General features: G+C 40.7%; 1 protein-coding gene across 1 annotated transcript; it reads right to left on the bottom strand.

Annotated features, from left to right (window-relative positions):
* Positions 1–1,429: 1,429 nt before the first annotated feature.
* Positions 1,430–22,121, bottom strand: UGDH (UDP-glucose 6-dehydrogenase). Its single transcript, XM_050947802.1, has 12 exons — positions 22,116–22,121; positions 19,478–19,646; positions 16,821–16,922; positions 15,041–15,241; positions 14,751–14,948; positions 14,186–14,333; positions 12,130–12,224; positions 8,405–8,535; positions 7,441–7,574; positions 6,168–6,259; positions 5,973–6,083; positions 1,430–2,676 (listed from the first exon to the last, which is right to left on the bottom strand). Exons 2-12 carry the CDS (start codon positions 19,637–19,639, stop codon positions 2,566–2,568), a joined length of 1,485 nt encoding a protein of 494 aa, XP_050803759.1. The 5' UTR covers positions 19,640–19,646; positions 22,116–22,121; the 3' UTR covers positions 1,430–2,565.
* Positions 22,122–22,462: the final 341 nt, after the last annotated feature.

Below are 22,462 nucleotides of genomic sequence, written 5' to 3'. Positions count from 1 at the left end.
AAATGTGTTCTAGATATTCTATAATAGGACGAAGTCAGTCATTAGTGCCCTTAATCCTGTACTCTTTCACAGCTGCACTTGTTGTACACCTTGTTCAGCAGCCCAGTTGCAGAATTAGTATCTCCGCCCAAAAGGGGCTTGTTGTTCACTTGCAACATTGCTGGATGTAGAACAGCTGGCACTGGACTCATTTTGACTGACTTCATAGGAAGACTTGAAATGATAACCATAGCTTGTCCCACAGAATGTTTTTGTCTTAGAGCTAGATCCACAAAGGAGTTTTAAAATATTACGCATGGCAACGCTGAGACTTGTGCCCTGCCACCTACTGGAGTCCAGAGCTCCAGAATAGGCACCCACACTCCCTGTACATTTCATACAATGCATGGGGAGAGTCACGTACCCAACGGTGGGATCCATAAAAGCCAGTGAGGAGCCACTCCAACTGAGCCAAGAAGAAATGCGAAGGAAACAGGTAGGCCCTAAACGCTCCCCCACCCCCTCACTCAAAGGAACTAAGGCACCTCAATCCAGGCTGGAGGGGGGCAACCTCCTTCGGTTCAGGAGCTCAGAAGTGCCTTTTTTTGGGGGGTGGAGGGCACACATACAGGGGATGTCATTGGAACAGGGACTTGAGTCTCCACCTCGCAGGTGTGTGCCCTTACTGGTGGCCTATAGGCTTATTCATTCTTCTCCTGGCTCGATGTCTATTAACTATTTCACATCAAGTCGAAGATCTTAAACGGGGGACTAAGAGAGCCGCTACTGCACCCACAGTACCCCAAAGTCTAATGGTTAGGGCATTCACCTGAGAGGTTGGAGACCCTGGGTTTCCTACATCCTGGTTGAGTGCTTTAACCATTGGGCTAAAGGCTATAAAATGGGGGGGGGGAAGAGAAATCAATAGATGGGGCAATACCTATTTTGAGGATCCTACTGGGGCTTAGGCATGAGCCTGGCATCTGGGATCAGGATTTATGCAGCTGCATACATGGCCCATGGCCTACGGACTTTAGGCACCCCTACAGGATAAGGAGGCAGCTGAACAGGGGTTTTGAGGATCTACATTTTAGGGATTCAGGTGCCAAAGTCTTTCTGGTTCAGCTCTTACTGTAGATAATTAAGTATGTTTGCATAAAGTTTCATGTGTTAAATGATTATCATAATCTTATTGCTATAAGCGCCAATTGCTTACAGCAATAACATTATTCCATACTGCACCTTCAGAATATACACAGCCAAGTATTACATTCATAAGTGCCAAGAACTTTTCAACCCCATGAGTCCATGTTACGTAGGGTTTTGGGGCCTCCATGTCCTTCTAGCCATAAAGAAAATGAAGGGTTCATGGGCCTCCTGACAACAGCTCACAGTACCTGTCGGTCACAGCCCCCAAGCCGAGAACCCACAAAACAGATGGAATGCAGACTTTATTACTAAAACGTATTTAATAGCACAGACCTGTTAGGATAATGAAAAGTAGAAATTAAAGCAGAAAAAATATCAAAACAAACAAGACTTATTCCTGGTAATCAGAGTGAGGTAGCAAGCTGACTACTTTATGAAGAGTCATGGGTAAATTCTTGCAGATTCAGTGGGAAGAACATCTGTTCCAGCTCATATATGGTAGCAGGAAGGGGAGAAAAGGGCTACTGAGTATTCATCATCTTGGATGGAAACATTTATTTTACTCAGTGCTTTATTTTACTCAGTGCTGAGCAAGAGGAAAAAGCAGGAGAGCCAAATGCTTCTCTCTCTTTAAGACACTAGGGTGGCAACACTGAAACAGAGGAGAAATTTGGCCCCAAAAGTCTAATTAAATCCATCATTTACAACTGACAACAGATGCTATATGGTATGTATAAACAGAGCCAAGACCAAGGAATCATTAAGGACATAGCTGGTAGGTCAGGCTGTTGTTGCAAACCCACTGCAGAACTATCACCAAATTAATGGCAGACATGAATCTAGCTTCCTGACATATTACTAAACATTTATATTGCATCAGTGCCCAGAGGTCCCAATCAGGATTGGGGCCTTACTGTTAAAACCAGATCAATATTCTATGTAACGGCTCAATCCAACTCTGTTTAAAGTCAATTAGAAGCTTTCCACTGATTTTCACATGAGTTAGATCAGGCATCTAAGACAACAAAATTACCCCAGAGTCAAATTAAAATCTTCAGCAACGCCAATGACATTACTGAGCACCACATATTCCTGGATCAAAACAAGAACAATTCTGTTAATTACTTTTGGCCTTTTTGTTGTTTATAAAATTTAAAGTGCAGCTTGTGAATATTTCTGAAAGCAAAAGTTTGCAGTCTGAAGTAAATGTTCATAAAAAAATTGATTACTAAAACCAGTCAGGCCTGTACAATCTTCAATAACTGAAAAAAAAAATACAATATTTCAAAAATAGAGAGATTAGAAAATTTGGGTTCACATGTACCAGGTACACTGCTACCATTTCTAATGTAAAATTGATTCACAATTTAAGAACAATATCTTCTTTAAAAAAACATTCACACTGGTCCATTGTGATACTTCAGTACCTAGTAAAACTTATACTCTGGGTTTTTTGACAGGTGGGTCCTGCAGGCTGAACTTTGGAATTTCACATGAAGGAGCAAAAGGAATTCTTTTTGCTGACACTTTCTTCCCAATTGTTTCAATCTGGAAGAGGAAAGAAAATTTATATACTATGGTAAAGCTTGTGCAAAAAGAACCTTGTCAGCCTGTTAGGAATCTATGAACCAGTAAACCTGCGTGCTTTGCCTAAACTTGTTATAAACATTCAGTGAATAAAAGCCATATTAAGTGGTTGTATTTCTAATTCAAAAAAGAAGTTTGTCTACTAAAAGTGATCTCTCACTTTCCACATGCAAAACAAGCCCTTTGAGAATTGTTACAAGAGACCCCTCAATCCTGGAAATAGGTAGGTATGTGCTTAATGCTAGGCAAGTGAATGTTCACTGACTTCAATGGGACTGCCTACGGGAGGACATGAAGTAGTTGATTAAGAGTTTCTAAAATGTATTTCAAACTAGGGCTGTCAATTAATCGCAGTTAACTCACTTGATTAACTCAAAAAAATTAGTTGCGATTAATCACACTGTTAAACAATAAAATACCAGTTGAAATTTATTAAATATGTTTGTATGTTTTTCTACATTTTCAAATATATTGATTTTTATTACAACACAGAATACAAAGTGTACAGTGCTCACTATATATTACTACAAATATTTGCGCTGTAAAAATGATGAGAAACAGTATCTTTCAATTACTCATACAAGTATTGTAGTGCAATCTCTTGTTCATGAAAGTGCAACTTACAAATACAGATTTTTTTTTGTTACATAACTGCTCTCAAAAACAAAACAATGCAAAACTTTAGAGCCTACAAGTCCACTCAGTCCTACTTCTTGTTCAGCCAAATCGAAGACCAACAAGTTTGTATACATTTACAGGAGATGCTGCTGCCTGCCTCTTATTTAGATTGTCACCTGAAAGTGAGAACGGATTGGCATGGCACTTTTGTAGCCAACATTGCAAAGTTTTATGTGCCAGATATGCTAAACATTTGCATGTCCCTTCATGCTTCGGCCACCATTTCAGAGGATATGCTTCCATGCTGATGATGCTCATTAAAAAATGTGTTAATTAAATTTCTGACTGAACTCCTTGGGTGAGAACTGTATGTCTTCTGCTTTGTTTTACCCGCATTCTGCCATATATTTCATGCTATAGTAGTCTCGGATGATGACCCAGCACATACTTATTTTAAGAACACTTTCACTGCAGATTTGACAAAAAATGGAAAGGTTACCGATGTGAGATTTCTAAAAATAGACACAGCATTCAGCCCAAGGTTTAAGAATCAGAAGTGCCTTCCGAAATCTGAGAGGGATGAGTGTGGAGCATGCATTCAGAAGTTTTAAAAGAACAACACTCAGATACGGAACCTACAGAACCTGAACCACCAAAAAAGAAAAACTTTCTGCTAGTGGCATCTGACTCTGATGATGAAAATGAACATGCGTCGGTCTGCTCTGCTTTGGCTCGTTATTGAGCAGAACCCTTCATCAGCATGGACACATGTCCTTTGGAATGGTGATTGAAGATAAGGGACATATGATTCTTTAGCACATCTGGCATGTAGCCAGCGTCGCAAGATATTTATAACAGCACCATACAAATGCCTGTTCTCACTGTCAGATGGCATTGTAAACAAGAAGCGGGCAGCATTATCTCCTGCAAATTGTAACCAAGGATGTTTGTCTGAGCGATTGGCTGAAGTAGGACTGAGTGGACTTGTAGGTGCTAAAGTTTTACATTGTTTTGTTTTTCAATGCAGTTATTTGTTGTACACAATTCTACATTTGTAAGTTCAACTTTCATGATAAAGAGATTGCACTACAGTGCTTGTATGAAGTGAATTGAAAAATACTATTTTTTGTTTTTACAATATAAATATTTGTAATAAAAATAAAGTGAGCACTGTACATTCTGTATTCTAATTGAAATCAATATATTAGAAAATGTAGAAAAACATCCAAAAATATTCCCTTATTGTTTAACAATGCTATTAATCACCATTTTTTTTTTTAATCGCTTGATAGACCTATTGTAAACACATGAATAATGGTGCTTGGCTTTAAAAAAAAAAACAACAAAAAAAAAAAACCCCACACCAAGCAATGCAACTCTGCAAGGCTAAGAGTTTCCAACTTGTTTTAACTAGCCAAACAAACTCATCAAGAAACTTGTGTATACAAAAAGAAGGCATCGTCATTTCCATATAAGAGGCAAATCAGATAACCACTTACACCCATTTAATTCCATAGACTTCAGCATAAATGTTCCCAATCTACACTGGTGTAAGAGGAGAATTAGGCCCAAATAATTCTGCTCAAGAGTGGACTAGATTAGAGACCCAACCATTGAATAATTAGAGGTGTATCTTCCCCTCTTGAACAAGAGCTCATCTACAGCTGGGCACACAGAAACAATAGCTGATTCTCCAAGCTACATGATAAAGTGGACCAAATAGCAATGTGCTAGATAAAGACCTCAATGATGGATAATTTTACACTTCAGCATTTACTAAAGGAAACATTCCACTATAAACGCTTGTCTAATTTGGTTTCTGTGTTTTATTCAGAATTTAACTGAGCCTTGAAGTGATGAAATACTTGTGTCAGTAGCTCATTCACTCAGATTTTAATAAAAAGAAAAGGAATACTTGTAGCACCTTGCAGACTAACAAATTTATTTGAGCATAAGCTTATCTTCCTACTGTATATTCCATTGCATGCATCCGATGAAGTGGGTTTTAGCCCACGAAAGCTTATACTCAAATAAATTTGTTAGACTCCAAGGTGCCACAAGTACTCTTCATTCTTTTTGCTGATATAGACTAACACAGCTACCACTCTGAAACTTGTCAATTTTGATATTCATCATTCTAATGTTGCCAGAATATCAGCTATGGTCATGTCTGCACTAGGTGCCTTGCAGCGCTATAGCTGTACAGCTGTGTCACTGTAAGGTCTCCTGTGTGGTAATTAAACCATGCCCTATAAGCGGTGGGAACCATAATGCCAGGAAAGCATCTCCCACTGTCTGCATTGGCACATTTGTCTGTGAAACTTGCGTTGGTCGGTGGTGGTTGCCTGGAGGGTGTTTTTTCCACACCAGACTGACAAAAGTTTTGCTGACAAAAGTTCTAGTGTAGACAAAGCCTATGTATGTCTAGTAAAACTAATTTTTCTTTGTTACTGAATGTTGATGAAACAGCCTGATGTGGCTTGGGTTTTAAAGCAATATCAGTTTACAACCAGAGCTGTATTGTAGGAAAAGTGCTATCAGTGATGGCCTTAATAAAAAGGCCTTTACAGGTTAACTCACATACTAGATTCTTCTTGTGATTCAACCATACTTCTCCAAAAGGAAAAACAGCTAGTTACCTGGAAGCCTATGACTTGCAGCTCATTATGAAGATCATCAAGAACTCTCCTACCATCAAAGATGAAAGCTGGTTTCAGCATTTTTTTGTGAATGCGCTCATAATCCAGTTCCTGTAAAATGACCCACAGAATTTGCATAAGTGTCAGAATTCCTCTAAAAAACCTTTAAAAAACAGGGAAAAAAAAATTTACCACCTTAAACATGTCCCACTCGGTGCAGATAACCAGAGCATGAGCGCCATCACAGGCTTCATATGGATCTTTACTAATAGTGACCAGACGAGACACTGCAACAAAAAGGAAAAATGAAGCTTTATACTTCTCCATTTCCTGGCAGCATCCTGATGTGTACTCCCTGATAGGACAATTTCCCTGCTAGCCCTACTCAAACACAAACTTTTAATGTCAACAACACCCGAAGATTTTTCCCTTATCTAAAGGTCCTAGGGCCACTGAAGGCTACAGCAGCAGTGGGTATTCAATATCTCTATAAGGTCAGGGCACTTACTTGAATGCCTAGATTAGGCACTTAAGTTTTAAAGTTTTATTGCAGATTCACTAAGGAATTAGTGGCAATTGTCCAATACTTAGATCCAGACATGGATAGAGCTCATTGTAAAATAATCAATATTGAGTAGTGATAACAGCAGCACAGTGGTTTTCAAACACTCCCCATGCACATTTACTATTTAATACTGCATACACACTACATGGCTTCTGTTAGTTGAGCTCACTGCACATACCAGGGGCTCCATGCATTCCTTCATAAGCTCCCTGTGTATCATCCCCCTCTTTCTTCATGTCAGGATCTCTAGGTGCCCCTCATTTCCTCTTGTCCCCAATACTAGGGTCTCTGTGTGCCTCCACTCCTCTCTGTTTTCTGTTAGGGCATTCTAGAATTATGGCACTACAGACTTAGACCAAGTCTACACTAGGAGCATTTTGTTGGTATAGCTATACCAGTATAATATAGTAGCAAAGTGCTCCTAGTGTGGATGCGATTTACTACAACTCCCAAGAGCCCATGGAATTAGCTTCCAGAAAATTATAAGGAGTTCTTTTCTGGACTAGCCAGGCACAAGACTGAACAGGTACCATGTAGGAACCTGGAAGGGGAGAAGGAGCTGGTCAAATGACACCAGTCTCCTTCCTCCCTCCCTTCTCTCTCCCACCTTATTGTTGAATTGAAGGAGACACTCTTTACACAGCTTTAAAATTAATGTGTCAAAGGGGACAGACTTGCACAGAAGTAACTTTCACAAATGCAAGCATTTTAGAAGCTATGAAGAATTAAGTTAAAAAAACAACAACTTTACAATGAACCTTTTTAACTGAGGCAAAACCCTGATTTAATAATTTAACTGAGCAACCATCTTTGCCATGCTGAAAGCACTTTCAAGAGCACTGGATGGATTCTGCCTGCTGACACACAGCAGGATAGAATTTATGAGAAGCAAAATTCCCTCACCTTGATCATCTTCTGAGACACCTGGGTGTGAGAGATCCAGGATGATCTGTTCCCTTGGTACTTTAGGGTCATATATATGGAGTTTTGCTCCTTCATCCATTAAATATTTGCTGATGTAAATACTGGAAGACTCTCTAAGAAAAGAAGTCAGCCAGTTAATGGAAGTCTTCAGACAAATATTTAGATTTATTTAGAACAACACGAACAAATACTCAGAAATGAGCAGTGCCAAAGCTTTCAAACTGAAATTACTGAATGTAATTCCAATGATAACACATGGCCCCAGGAAAGTAAATCAGTAAAAACATGAAAATAGAAGAGAATAGCTTAAAGGATTTAAAACAAAATTTTAGTCCCAGACACAAAAGAAGAAAGCCCTAATTTACAGTGTTTAAAGAAATATTTTTAAATCTATTACTATAATCTGGTTCAGTCACAATTTAATGTATAATTTGGCCAAGTAGTCTGAATGGGGCCAAAAACCACACTCAGTGGGGTGTAATAGGGTGGTAGATTCCCTGCCTGTGAATACAGAACTCTAGCGTCTGAGTTTAGGGTGACTCAGCAGAAAACTCCAGCATTATGGTTTTGAGTAATTACAAGTAGGACTCCATGTCTGTCATGGATTCTGTGACTTTCCACAACCTCCCTGACTTCTGCAGGGGCCAGCGTGGTTGACCCCAGAGCCGCCCAAGCAGCTGGCTCTCCGGCCAGCAACTGGAGTGGTCATTGGCCAGAGCATCTGTGGGCCGCAGCCCTGGGCAGCAGTCGCCACTGGCCCGCTCCCTCCCCGCCACGTTTCAGCCAAAACAAATTCTGGGGCATCTATTTGATCCTCTTCCCTATCTACACAGTTGAAATGGTGGTAAACAGTTCTTTTAGCTGTGTATATTCAGCACAAGATTAGAGAAGTCATTCTGGCATGCCTTATGACAGCATGAATTAGTTTCATGCATTTTGTCACCTTGTATCTCCTGTATCCTTTTTGAATGCAAATCCTAGAATAGCAATCTTCTTGTCAGTGACCGTGTTAAACAAGCTGTCAATAATACGGGATGCAAATCTCCTTCTCTGGTAATCATTCATGTCTATCACCTGAAATTATGCAGAATATGGTGGTATGAATGGGGTTACACTTGACCAAAGAAATGCAGCGTTAATAGTTACTGGGGAAAAGAGTGCCACTGCTAAGCCTCTGCTCCTGATAAAAGCACTCAGTTAAAACTGAACTAGGCAGATGTACATGTTTTAAATATTAACATGGTTGCAATTTCTATTTTTAATAGGTAAAATATGAGTAACTGAAGGACTGATCCAACTTTTTTTTAATCACAGTAAAAGAAAAAGCAGTCTTGATCCTGATCTCATTGAAGTCAGTGGATGTTTTCAATTGATTTAACATTCAGAAACTACCAAGAACCAAATTCTGCTGTCCTCATTAGTAAAATTTCCAATGAACATTTGCTTAAGAAAGGATCTTGGAAAATTTTGTCCTAACTTTAGGTGTTGTTCCATTGTGTGGAAGCTTTCCCCAGATCTTAATGGTTGATTTCATTTTTAAAATCCATTTTACTTTTTCTTTCTGTGCAATGTAGTTTAACCAACACCCTCTCCCCCTACCCCCCAAAACACACAGCTCACTATTTTAGGCCAAGACATGGAAAGCAACAACAACAGGAGCGAGCATTGTGGTAAATTTCAGGGAGAAAATGAGCTTAGAAAATAAGGGCATTATGCCAGCAGACTACAGCAAAAACTGCACTTTCCTCTAGGTTTGTGTATATATATTGTGTAGTACATCTATTTTACACAACAGGCAGGCAGTTTTAGTACCAGTTTAGGGCACACTGGAACATGTCAATGCACAAAGACTGGCATAGATGTAAGTGGTAGTGATGCACTTTAATGATAAAAATACTTCTCTTTGAGAAAGGCTTTGAGGCAATATGTAGGTTACTCTCTACCTCCGTATTAGAGCTGCTGTTTTTTTCCCCCTTCCCCGCAACATTTTTGCTCGACCCCTCATCTTTTTTGGACCTTTGCCTCCAATGACCAAGTAAGAAAGCCAGGTTTTCCAGAGATTGTTTGGTCAAAGGCATACATACCTCAGATAACATAGGCAATAGCCTTCCCTGTGACTCTGAACATGAGCATATTCTCATTGCAACAAACAAAACTACACTTAGCAGTGATGTGAACAGTGGCACATGGCCCACATCAGGTATAAGTTGCTTAAAAAATGTATGTTAATGGTAAAATAATGTCACTTGCACTGGTTTGGTTTTCTATATATGGTGTGTAAATTACTCTTTGCCCCAGGGGAAGAAAAAAGGTGGCAGAAAAGCACTTAAGAGGAGGGTTTAAGATTAATGTTTTAGGCCCAATGGAAGTTCAGTGCCTAAATACCTTCAAAGATCTCATCTGGGCCTTATCGCTACAGACTTCACTGTATCCTCCAGAATCTAAAGCCCTGTCTACACACAAACTTGTATGGCTTATTTAAACCAATGCAAACAACTATGTGGACACAAATTATATTAAGAGCAGTTTATTTTGGTGCAGCTTAAACCTGTCTCTAATTTAAGTTAAACCAAGATAAACCACACCTTTTATTCGTATAGCTGCATGCAACCCCACCAGCGGGCTTCCACTCACTATGGGCTTGTCTATACATGAAAGCTCCCACTGGAATACGTAATTGACCTTCCCGAGAGGCAGTAGTTAGGTCAATGGAAGACTTTTTCTGTTGACCCAATGCTGTCTACCCTAAGGGTTAGGTCAGCTTAATTACGCTCCTCCAGGCTGTGGATTTTTCACGCCCCCCGAGCAACATAGCTGGGTTGACCTACCTTTTTAGTGTAGACCAGGCCTACATCTGTTTCTAAAACAGATATATTTAAAAAAGTTTGTAGATCAGCCCTTAAACCAAAATAAGTGTGTCCACACGAAGGTTCATACCAGTTTCAAGTAACACCTTCAGTTTGCACCAATGCAACTCTAACGTTCACCTGGGGCTTCAATTAACATTAAGTTGAGAAGAAAGGGACAAATTCACACTTATTATTTCAGCCTGTCTGGCTCTAAGATCAGGTTTCATTGTGGCAAGTCTGACAAAGAAGGAATAAAACCTTTTTTTAAAGTTTATATTCCTTCTTTGTCAGACTCACCACAATGAAACCTGATTGGCTCTAAGATCAAGACAAAACAAACAGGCTGAAACAACAAGTGTAAATTTGTCCCTTTCTTCTCAACAATGTTAATTGAAGCAGCGGGTGAGCATTAACCACTTCATGACACAAAGTAAAACTATTTCCACATGTTTATTTCCCCTCCCCCCCCGCTCCTCACACCTTCTTGTCAACTGCTGGAAATGGCCATTTTGATTACCACTACAAACACTTTTTCCTTTCCTGCTGGTAATAGCTCACCTTAACTGATCACTCTCGTTATAGTGTGTATGGTAACACCCATTGTTTCATGTTCTCTGTGTGTGTATATTATATATCTTCCTACTGTATTTTCCACTGCATGCATCCGATGAAGTGGGTTTTAGCCCACAAAAGCTTATGCTCAAATAAATTTGTTAGTCTCTAAGGTGCCACAAGTACTCTTGTTCTTTTTGCTGATACAGACAACACGGCTGCTACTCTGAAACCAACCATTTCATTGCTACTCCTCTTCTTAAAATCATCCAGCTAATGTGTACTCAGATAATGACTAGACAACGCCTTCTTTACCTGTGATGTTCTGTAGCAACCAGGCTACAACACACACACAAGATCACAGCACTAGTAGCTGAGCTAGAAACTGTTCTCTCACATGAAAACACAATGCACTATCCACATGGATACCTGACAGCCGTTATTAGTCTTTTGCTTAATCAAGTAATTGGCTAGTGAGGGTCTTTACAATGTTATCAGGTGCAAAGTGTTGGAATCAGCCCATGGGTTCTTGTGGGTTTTCTATAAAAACTTTACGGTTATTTGAAAGTGTACTAAAACAAATTGCTTTCATTAATGCTGGACTGAGACAAGGAGGCTAGATTGTGGTTAAACAACAGGCATGGAGTCAGGATACCAGGGTTCTGTTCCCAGCTCTATAACTTCCTGTGTTGTGCTGGACAAGTCATTTACCCTAAGGCACAGAGGGGTTACAACTACACTGCAATCAGAGATGTGACTGCAGTTCCACTAGACATACCCACACTAGCTTTACTTGTGCCACCATGGCTAAAAACAGCAGTGTTTCTGCGGCAGTGCAGGCTGTACAAGCCCACCCAGAACCCTGGGTTACTCTAAGCCACCACATCAACACTTAGCCATGCTAGCACACTTAAAGCTAGCCTGGATGGGTCTGCCTGGAATCACACTTTGAATTTACACCCTCCATTTAATATAGGGTTACTAATGCCTACTCCGAAGGGGTGTTGAATCCTCGTTTATTACATTTGTAAAGCATCCTAATAACCTCGGGTGGAAGGTGCTATGCAAAGTATTTATTAATAAATATTTATTATCTCTACAGTTAAGGGTATATTTTAATTTCAGTTCCAATCACACTGAAGGATAAATGATTATTTGCCACAGACAACGCTGAAAAGTTGCAAGCCAAAGAATTACTGGCTCATTACAGAGGTAACAGTGACGTGCCCTGTTTGAATAAGTTTTACGCTAGCGAATGGACTCATACCTGTTGCCAATAGCGAGCTACTTCAGGCAAGTTCAGAGCCTCACAAAGGTACACTAAATTCAGAACATCCTTCTGAAAACAGCTACCACCAAATCCTGAAGGAAAGGAAATGGTTACTCAGATGGTCTTCATCCATAAAAGATTAGTGTACTTAGCAATATTTTTAATCACTTTATGTCTGGCATACGCCAGGGAGTTGATGCAGGCCACTTTTTGATAGGCCTGGCCAGTTTCTCTACTCTGGCTGGTCAATAGATGTAATTTGCCACATTTTTTTGCTGTGTGCATGTGTGGCTGTGTGTGCACTGATCTTGAAACTAGAAGCCACACATCACAACTGGGAGCACACTGTGGCCTGCACCTGGATCCTGCTCTGCATGCATAGCATGCCCCCCATCTACCAGCTGCCGAAACCACAGAGGCTCCTCCCAACACCAGGGACCATCTAGGATGTGGGACAGTCCCATCAGGGCTGGCTCTACAGTTTTCGCCACCCTAAGCAGTGCACTGAATTGCCGCCACAGACGGCAGGGGCAGTCTGTGAGCCTTTAGGGCAGCAGGCGCATTTCCACAGTGGCGGCAAGCGCGTTTCCGCAGTGGCGGCGATTCGGCAGCGGCTTCTATGTTTAGCTGAAGCTGCTGCAGACAGCTAAATATAGGAGCTGCTGCTGAATTGCCATCACTGCGGAAACGCACGTGGTGCCCTAAGGGCACACGGACTCCACCCGCTGTCCGCGGCGGCAATTCAGCGTGCTGCTTGGGGGCAAAACAACAGGGACTGCCGCCCCTTACAGATTGCTGCCCCAAGCACCAGCTTGGAATGCTGGTGCTTGGAGCTGGCCCTGAGTCCCATCACCTGGTGAGGCTCACTAGTAGGGAGAGAATGGTAAAGGGGCTCCCTCCAGGGCTGAGGCTCCTAGGAGGAGATGGGTATAGGGGCTCAAAAGGCCAAGGGTGGAAGTCAGGTGGGGGAGAAGAGTAAATCTATGCCCCTCCACAACACAGACACTTTAAAATGGCACTCCTCAAGTTTGGCAGTTATTGACCAAAATATCAATAATAGTTTTCCAGGTATGGGCTGCCAGTCTTTTTAACTAAACTCCTAAGATTCTTCCAAAACCTGTTCCTCAATCCTACCTATTTTGGCAGCTAACAGGACCTAAAATCCTGTTAGTTTTGCCACTGACCTCAAGAAACCTGCTGCTTCCCCTAAGGACCACTACCCAGAGATTAGATTTAAACTAGTTTTAAAAAGGGTTCTGGATTCTCACTCACTATCATGGTCAGGAGCCAAAGAAGAACAAAAAGCTAATGAGGGGTTAAGATAATGAGTGGCAGGATCCAGAACTCTCAGATTCCCCTCTACCAAGCCAAAGAGGTAGTAGGTATCTGAAAAATGGACAAATTTGGATAATATAGATTTTGCTACTTGCCATTCTTCTATTATAAACATTTGTAGTTAAGACATTTGGTAAAGTACTTTTAAAAATTAAATACTTTTAGTATGGAGATTGTAGCCATGTGAATAGGGTTGCATCTTTTCCCACTGACCCAGCTAATGGACGTGCTCCACGAAGTTTTTGTCCCCCAGGCAGAGCCTCAGGATATCTGGCCAGTCAGACTGCAACTGTAGAATTTGCATACTGATAGCTTTCCATATCAGATCTCAGTCTGCAATACCAAAGTCTGCATAACTGATTTCACTCTTCTGACTACAGTGTGGACGGACTATGTAGTGACTAGAAAGCTACCACCAACCAGCCAGTAGGGAATGCTCTAGAAGGATGAAATTGAAACCTCTCTTCCCTCATGGATGCTCAGTGTCCTAGCTAGTGCAGGCCAACCGGAAGTGTGAGACTCTTTCATTAAAGAATTAAAACAAACAAACAAACAAACAAACAAACAAACAGCACAACAGTAGGTCTTTTGTAAGCTGTTGTGCATTGAACAGTCACTTCAGAATACCATTATTTTTAATGTTCCCAGTTGAGCTATTGTGCTGGATAGAGACAGTTCTCCTACCAAGTCTAAAAAGAGAAAAAGATTCTTCGTTTACCAACACTGGCCTTCAGAAACTTATTTCCTATTCTTTGGTCCATTCCAATGGCTCTTGCTACCTCTTCAACATCAGCTCCTGTAGCTTCACACAGAGCACTGATTGAGTTAATGCTGCTGATTCTCTGGGCAAGGAAAGCATTAGCTGCCTGTAAATAAAAACACAACACCACAGAGGTGGTTTTCCCTTCTGTAAATAAGATGTCTGTAAGCCAATGAAGAGGTGTGGTTTGGGTTTTTTTTGGTTTGGTACAGATAAAAAGAGGGGGATTACTTCAATGTGTACACAGATTTGTTTTTTTTTGTTGATGTTACCATTTTCTGCTGTTTCCAATGGGTCTGATTTCATTCCCAAAATATAACTGATTTTGGATAAGGTCTTTTCTGATACAGAAAAGCCTATTAGTAAGTTGTGAACAAACAATTTTGATACGCAATACTGGAATCTCTTATAAGCATTCAGATAACTGGTTGCTATGGCTTTTGGAGGATTATTCTTAGTAATATCAGTGCTGATATTTTGTATTTAATTTGTTGACTGCCATAGCACCATAACTGATACGAACCAGTTTGGAGAGCTCAGATGACCAAGTATTGGTTGTGAGGATTTTTTCTTTGGGAACCCAGTGCTCATACACAGCACATAGAGCATGGACTGCCTTCTGTCCCTCTGGAGTCTCATCTCCACCAATCAGCACTCTGTCTGGGTTCTTTAGGTCTTTGATAGCTGTTCCTTCTGCTAGGAATTCTGGGTTAGACAACACCTGCAAACAGACAGGAAAATAAAATTTGAAGTAAAACAAGGAATGGGGGGTGGGCTGGGGGATGACTTAGTCCATAACTTCTAGATATTTACCTGCAAATTTAAATTAGGTTTTGTATTGGCATCAAATATCCGACGAATACTCTCTGCTGCACGTACTGGGACTGTGCTTTTCTCGGTGACAATCTTATAACCATTTGAATTCTGTACAATCCGCCTAGCACATGCTTCAATGTACTTCAGATCAGCTGCCCGGCCTTTTCCCATCCCATAGGTCTTTGTTGGTGTGTTAACCTAGTTACAAATTCACGGGAAGGAAAAAGTTATTACAATCTTTACAAAATTTTCACAAGTCTGAAGATACAGGAACTCCTGCATACATGAGATTACACTCCAAGGACAGGAAAGCTTAGGTTCTACTGATTCAGCCAGTAACTGGCTGCCAGATCAATGAACAGCTAGCAGAGGTATCAATTACTCATTCTAAGTTGTAAAACAATATCACTAAACTATGTTCATCGTCAAATAGGATTTACACAAGGGGCATTATTCATAGCATCTCTGCAGGCTTCAGCAGAGTCTAATCTTCATTCAAAATTGCTTCCCCATACCCACAAAGAGCTATTTCTAGTCTTCTCCCCAACTCAAGCTACTATACGTGCAAAGATTCAATTCCCCCTTATTTCCCTCTACTCTGAGGGATTCCTCTGATTCTAGTTTTTGGGAGATAGTCTCCCTACTATTATTTGACTGGAAAAGCTAAGTGCAGATCAGCCACAGAGCTCCTGAAAATTGCTGTACTTGAGAGGAGGGTGGAGGGAAGTGTCAACGTAGGGGAATATTTCACTTAACTGAACATAGAGGGTCCTTCTCGTTACAAACTGAAGGCAAGAATATTTAAATTAAAACACAACATAGCACGTTTTACCAGCCAGGGACAGGAACTCAGCTGGCAATCTACAGGCTGAATTAATGGCTGTCATCCAATAACTGGTTCAGTGATTTCATAGCATTAATATTAGACTTTACTGATTCATGCAGAAGATTCTCCCAGGGGACGGAGGAGAGCTCATTAATAAGAGCTCTTCTCAATATCACAGCTTTCAGTAAAGTACTTGAAGAATAGAACAATAACTTGTCTGCAGCCCCAGAGCTGTAGTTCTGTTAGATATGAAACTAGGTACATGACTTTTGACACTGCAAAATGCCACAAATGTGTGTTTAATAGGACCTGTTTCCCAATGTTTCAAGAGAGTGGAAATATTAAAAACTATAGGAGACTATCTAAAAACAAAACGTTGCAGTCTTCTCTTCTCCACTAATTAACTGAATTTTAAAAAGTACTGAAAAAAAATAAAATAAAAATTAAAAAACCCTCTTTATATCCAGATAAGTATTATAAATTTTCATCACCAATCCTGCAATGAAACCTGCTACTGGACTCTTATTTCTGCACGAGTCCCATCAACTTCAGTGGAATGCTACAAATAGAAGTCCACACTAGTTACAAAACTGTGGGCTTATTTTGTATTCTCTTCAGAAAATACTCAGCTATGTAAAGTAACAAGCTTATTATTTGTATATAGAAAGTCCAAAAGTTTGTTGGGAGCTTTACAGATAGAGAGAGATAAATCTTCTTCCTTCGCTATTATTTAAGAGTTTTATCATCCTCTCTGCAATCTAAGCATACCTGCATGGTAAAACCCGCCCAGTTCAGCACAAGTCTGTTATGCTTCCTGAAACTACATCACCTCTTCAAACAAAATAAAGGACTTGTAAAAAAAATTGAACCCTCTCCTCCTCCTCCCCCCCGCACATTTGAGTGCAGAAATGTAATGATAGTAAATATCAAAGTGCAAAAGAAACTACTTACAGAAATAAATACCAAATCAGCCTCTCTAATGGCATCGTCAATACTGGTGGAAAAGAAGAGATTCTTTCCTCGGCAGGACTCTACCACTTCTTTTAGCCCTGGCTAGAGAGAGACAGGCAAGTATTTAATAGTCAAAATTTGGTTAAAACAGGTAACAGTATATTCAAACAGGCAGCACACAACTTTAAGTACAGCAAAGGTTCTGTTTTCAATTTTTTTAATTTTATCTTTATTAAAAGTCATTTCAAATCTGTTAGAAAATAAAACTTGTGTGGATTCACAGAGGATCATACTGAGTACAAACTAATTATGGCCCTCTCTTTCACAGAAACATAGCATTGGGATGTTTCCCCAACGCCTCCCCACACTTGCAAGGGGCCTCTGGTTATTCATATACCTGGACAAACTCCATGTATTAGGACTTCATACAAAAATGTTTGAATTATTCGACAAACTAAAGCCACTACTCTAAATAAAATAGTAAAGAATTGTGAATTTAACCCAAATTCTACTTATAAAAGTACTATCAAAAGAATGACACAAGATTCTTTTTCAATAACTATATCAAGGTAAAGGTTCAGTTTGGTGGAAGGGAGGGAAACTGCACCTTACCTAGACAAAGACATTTTTTGCTGTCTCACTGTTTACTAGACATTTGACCTAACAGAAATAAAAAATTAACTCAAGTAGAAAACCATTACCACAGAACCTGAGTCCTTTCAAACAAACACCAGAACCCAGTTATGAATAAGATTTACATTCCAGCTGTGATTTTTGCTGGGATTCAGGTACAAAGACTGCTCATGTAGAAACCAAAGGATTAGCTTGTATCTTCCTATATGTAGTTGAATGGGGTGGAGCACAAAGTGCCAGGGGGTCAAAAATTGCAAATGTCTGAACTCATTCTTAGAAGTTTTGGGGTATTCTTTGTAAGCAATAGATATCCTGCTGGGAAACAGATGTGCTTCTGGTATGAAGAGATGTTTTGGGGGTTTTTTAAATTAAAACACAGCATTTGCTCATCCATGTTAAGATCTGTACTCAATTCTTATTCACTAATCTGAATGCTACACATTTTACCATTAGTTAAATTTTAACCAAGCTCTGGAAACAAGAGGCAAAGGCTATGGTTTTGATTTTTTTAAACAAAGGTCAACAAAGCAACTTTGTCCTATATTTTATATTACAGCAGGGTAAAAATCAGAGGTAATATCAGAAGACAAGCTTATCTCTTATTATGGCCAAAAGAACAATGTAAGGCAGCCTTGCAAAATTCAACTTTCCTTGCTTTTGAGGGTTGAGCAAAAATATTAGCTTTTTCCATTACAAAGTGTGAGCAAGTATATCTTGAGCCCTGGGTCAGTACATTCTCACGTCAATTTTGTTATTTATAACAACACAGGGAAGTGGTGGGTGGCGAGAGCTTCTTTTTAACGAGCAAAAACTGTAAAGTATCAAGTGCTAAAAATGGTAATTTGTATACAAGACAATGGAAATCCTTTTGCCCTGTAAAAAGCAATGATAATCAACAGATATCTGACACTGAAATTAACGTATGTGCTTACTGAAAAATGATTTTAGAACTAAAAATAAGAAAAAGGATGTGAAGTGTTACTGGTTAGGAACTGAAAAGCTCTTGGCACCCCTGGTGATCATCAGGGTATCATTCAGGTTTAAAAAAAGCTGACTCCTTATAGGAAGGACTAAAGCTATAGCAAAAATCCTAACTTTAAGAAACACCAGATTCCAGTGAACAACTAGCATAGGACCAGATTTTGCTACCCTAATGCCAGTCAAAAATCAGCAAGACTGCTTGTGTAGTGAGGTACTACTCAGTTCAAGAGTCGCAGAATGAGCCGCACAATGGTTTCTCATTTTCCTGTATGTTGCCAAATCACTTGTATGGTAGGTGAAAGTTTGATTCACCATTTCACAGCCATTTGCAGTGGTTAAGGGAAAAAGTGGTGAATTCTTCAGTGCCTCCTTAAATGTTGATGGCCGGTTTGCACAGGTGTGAATAGCACAGTTAGGCCCTGTCTCCAACAGCCAGGAAAATTGTTCTCTCCCTTCTAGGAGCTCAGCTGCATTACAGTTACAGGGTCAGGAGACATAACTGCAATATGGCTGGCTGTCCCCGACTTACAACTTGGCTACAATTTGTAACGTGGATAGGACCTACCGCAGTGGTTCAAACCATCCCCCTGGGACACAGATTGCCATCCACATTACATATTGGAACTGTGCTGTAACAAAGGAAAAACTTTGTCATAACTGGGTCTGCTGACTCAGTTATAAGTGTGCAGTGTACACAGGCCCAAAAAGAACCATGATTTTGTATGATTTACTGGATACAGTAAACATTTTTTCCTGATCAAGATGCACAAGGCCTAAGTCAGTCATCTCTGAAACACACTCCAACATCTGACAGTACTAAGTTCATGGAGGCCAGTGGTCATTTCAAACCCTTGTTTACCGCACATGCTTAAGGTGTAGTTGTTGAAGGAGAATTCTTTTTGAATGAGGCATGTAGTTTTGATGTTCCTAGAACAGCCATTAGGATCAAAGAGAGGCGGGGGGGGGGGTGAGGGAGACTGTATGAGCAGAGGCAAATACTGTATATTAAAAAGATAGAAATGCTATAATAAACACAAGTTTACCTCATAAATTGGAAGTGTATCGGAGTTCCAGGCATTGATTCTAGCTTCATTAACGTCAACAACTGTAACCTTAATTTTAGGGCACATATGTGCAATGACACTACATGTTGGCCCACCAACATAGCCTGCACCAATACAGCAGATTTTCTTAATTTCAAACATGGTTGCTCTAGTGGAGAAGGGGACAGAGGGGGAAGAGAGAGAGAGATAAAAAGAGAGGCAAGGTCATTGTACAGTAATTCAAATAGTAAAAGCCACTGATTGACTATGGTAGCGTAACAGGAGACTATAATCAGTATAATCATAAAAAGAGTATCTCAATTGAGCATCCACTGAAATTAGCTAGTTAGTCTCTTGTATCCGGAAAGACTTAAATCCTACCTATACTAGCTAGGGAAATTCTGCTAGCATCTTTGAAATGAGACATATATAGATCATTAGAAAAATGCTAACATATTTTCCGTGGCGATCTTAAAACAGGAACTAAAAATATGACTAACATAAAGATCATTCCTGTTTAAATAGAAAAACTAGTATTGTATGATCTAAAGTGTAAATTGAGTCTACCCTCTAATAACAGATTTACTTCGCAGTCTAATTTTAATTTTAGTTAGTTTCAACAGTGATAAATCATGATAAACCACTCACTGCTAACCAAACAGTAATGATTCTCAAAATTAATCACCAGAGTTCCTATTCTGTCTGGAACTGAGCAACCCCTCATTGAAGTCTTTGGGACTAGAGAGTGCTCAGCCACTTCAATGATTGGACCATGGAAATGATAAATGCTTACAACGTTTTGAAAGCTTATTACACCAAATACAGCTATCAAATTAACCATGCTGAACAGTGAAATAACTAAAGACTTAGTTGCATGCTATCAAAATTAATTTAGAAATAACATTGATATAGCTTATATTAATTTTGATGAGGAATTTCTCACATAATTAGCCACCTTTTCTTTCACAACTCATTAATTTATTCATTTTAGAAATTTCTAAAGTCTATCTATCACACCTTTCTTTGAACACAATGAATAATAGGCCCTGATCCTTCCCCCATTTAAATGTGTAGGTGTTTTGCCACTGATTTTCATAGGAGCCAACGTTGAGCCCTTAAAACTACACAATTATACCATACACAATTATACCGATCATGTTGTCTCAGTATTTTAGGATCACTGTAATCATGACATGATTCAGCTCTATTACCGGAAGTAGCGATCAGTCATTGTTCAGGTCATCACATTACTTTTACTACAGCAGTAGAGATTGCCTCTCTCTTTCCTCCCACTCCCCAAAATATACTGACGTATTATTGTATATACAATAAATTGATTCTAGAGAGGCAAGAATTATTCATGAGATTACACTATTTCCTTTTTAACTAAAGTTGGCTCACTGCTGACAAAAGATGCTTCTATCAATCACTAATTATTTTAACAACTAGTGCATCACTTTTGGTAGTGTGCATTCTAGACAAGGGTACCCCACCCCTGCAAAAACGTGAAATGTTACAATCAAGGTGAACGCTAACCAGCACCCTTCTTAGCCATCTCAGGCTACGTCTACACTACAGGATAAATTCGAATTAACTTAAACCGATTGTATAAAACATATTATAAAGTCAATTGCGCGCGTCCACACTAGGCACATTAATTCGGTGGTGTGCATCCATGGTCCGAGGCTAGCGTTGATTTCTGGAGTGGTGCACTGTGGGTAGCTACTGTAAAATAATGAGGCCAATAACGTCGATTTGCATCCACACTAACCCTAATCCGATATAGTAATATCAATTTTAGTGTTACTCCTCTCGTTTTGTAGGAGTACAGAAATCGATGTAAAGACCCCTTTAAATGGATATAAAGAGCAGTGTAGTATGGACGGGTGCAGCGTTAAATCGATTTAACGCTGTTAAAATCGGTTTAACAGCGTAGTGTAGACCAGGCCTCAGTAGAGAGATCACTGAATGGGCCTTAGCACTACACTTTCTTCTAGGACAGCATGGGGAAAGCTTGCAGAGAGTGCTACTGCTCATGCTGTATCCTGTGTATGTCATCTGTGAACAGAAAGAGGACTTCAGTCTTTAAGGTGAGCAAGGCTATGCTCTAGGCATGAAAATTTCAATAACAGAAGAGAGAATGTGGTTCTAGAAAAAGATTTTAAAAGAGAAACAGATTCAGACTCCAAAGTCACCAGCCAGCAGGATACTAACACTTCACATTTTTGTGAGCAGCCTTGTGGAGAACGGATATTGCGAAAGCTTTTAAAGAAATGCAACTGTCCTGGAAAAAGTTGGACAAAGCAAGACTCCGGCAGCGTCACAGACCTGGGTGGAGGTTCACTGTGTGCTTCTGATCCCTGGAAGCTAAAGGGCAGGAAAAGCACCACCAGCGGCACCGTAACCTACACGGAAATCAGAGAGGGCCCCTCTAATCCCTGCTCCCCGCGGCGGGCCGGGGCAAGGCAGGACGGGTCCCTGCCCAGCCCTTTGTCCTGCTGTTTGAGATGACCCAGGCGATAGGGGATCACCGCGCTCAGCACTTCAGGGGGCGAAGACAGACGATCTCGCGCGGGCTGGGGAGGAGGAAGAGGGAGGAAAATCCCGCCCCTACAAGGCAGGGGACGCGGATACATACAGCGCAGCCGGGATCCCGACGCCCCGAGTCCCTCCGAGCGGGAGATGAAGGTGCAGCCGGAGCGAGGGCTGGTGGCGTGACGGGGAGCGGCGCCTGGCCAGGCGGCAGCCTGGCTCGAGTTGCTATTTAAAGAGTCTCTTCCCGGGGGAGGAGGCCGGGCTGAGCCGCACCCAGGTTGGGGCGGGCGGGAGCCTGGGGTCTCTCCCCCGCGTCCCGCCCACCCGCAGCCAGCGAATGCCGGCAGGACAGCTCAGCACGGGCTGAGGCGGTGGGCGAGGAGCGGCAGGACCCCCGGGCCCAGCTGGTGCAGGAGGTGACCTGCGCGCTCCCGGCGGCCTTGGGCCAGC

Source organism: Gopherus flavomarginatus, chromosome 3 (genome assembly GCF_025201925.1).
Source record: "Gopherus flavomarginatus isolate rGopFla2 chromosome 3, rGopFla2.mat.asm, whole genome shotgun sequence".
NCBI lineage: Eukaryota > Metazoa > Chordata > Testudines > Testudinidae > Gopherus > Gopherus flavomarginatus.
This window is presented reverse-complemented; position numbering and strand designations above follow the sequence as displayed.

Coding starts and splice junctions, on each gene's coding strand:
- UGDH (XM_050947802.1), bottom strand. CDS start 19,639: ATGTTTGAAATTAAGAAAATCTGCTGTATTGGTGCAGGCTATGTTGGT. Junction 16,923..19,477: donor ATACACTTCCAATTTATGAG/GTAAACTTGTGT, acceptor GTCTCTCTCTAG/CCAGGGCTAAAAGAAGTGGT. Junction 12,225..14,185: donor GTTTCTGAAGGCCAGTGTTG/GTAAACGAAGAA, acceptor CCTTTCCTTCAG/GATTTGGTGGTAGCTGTTTT.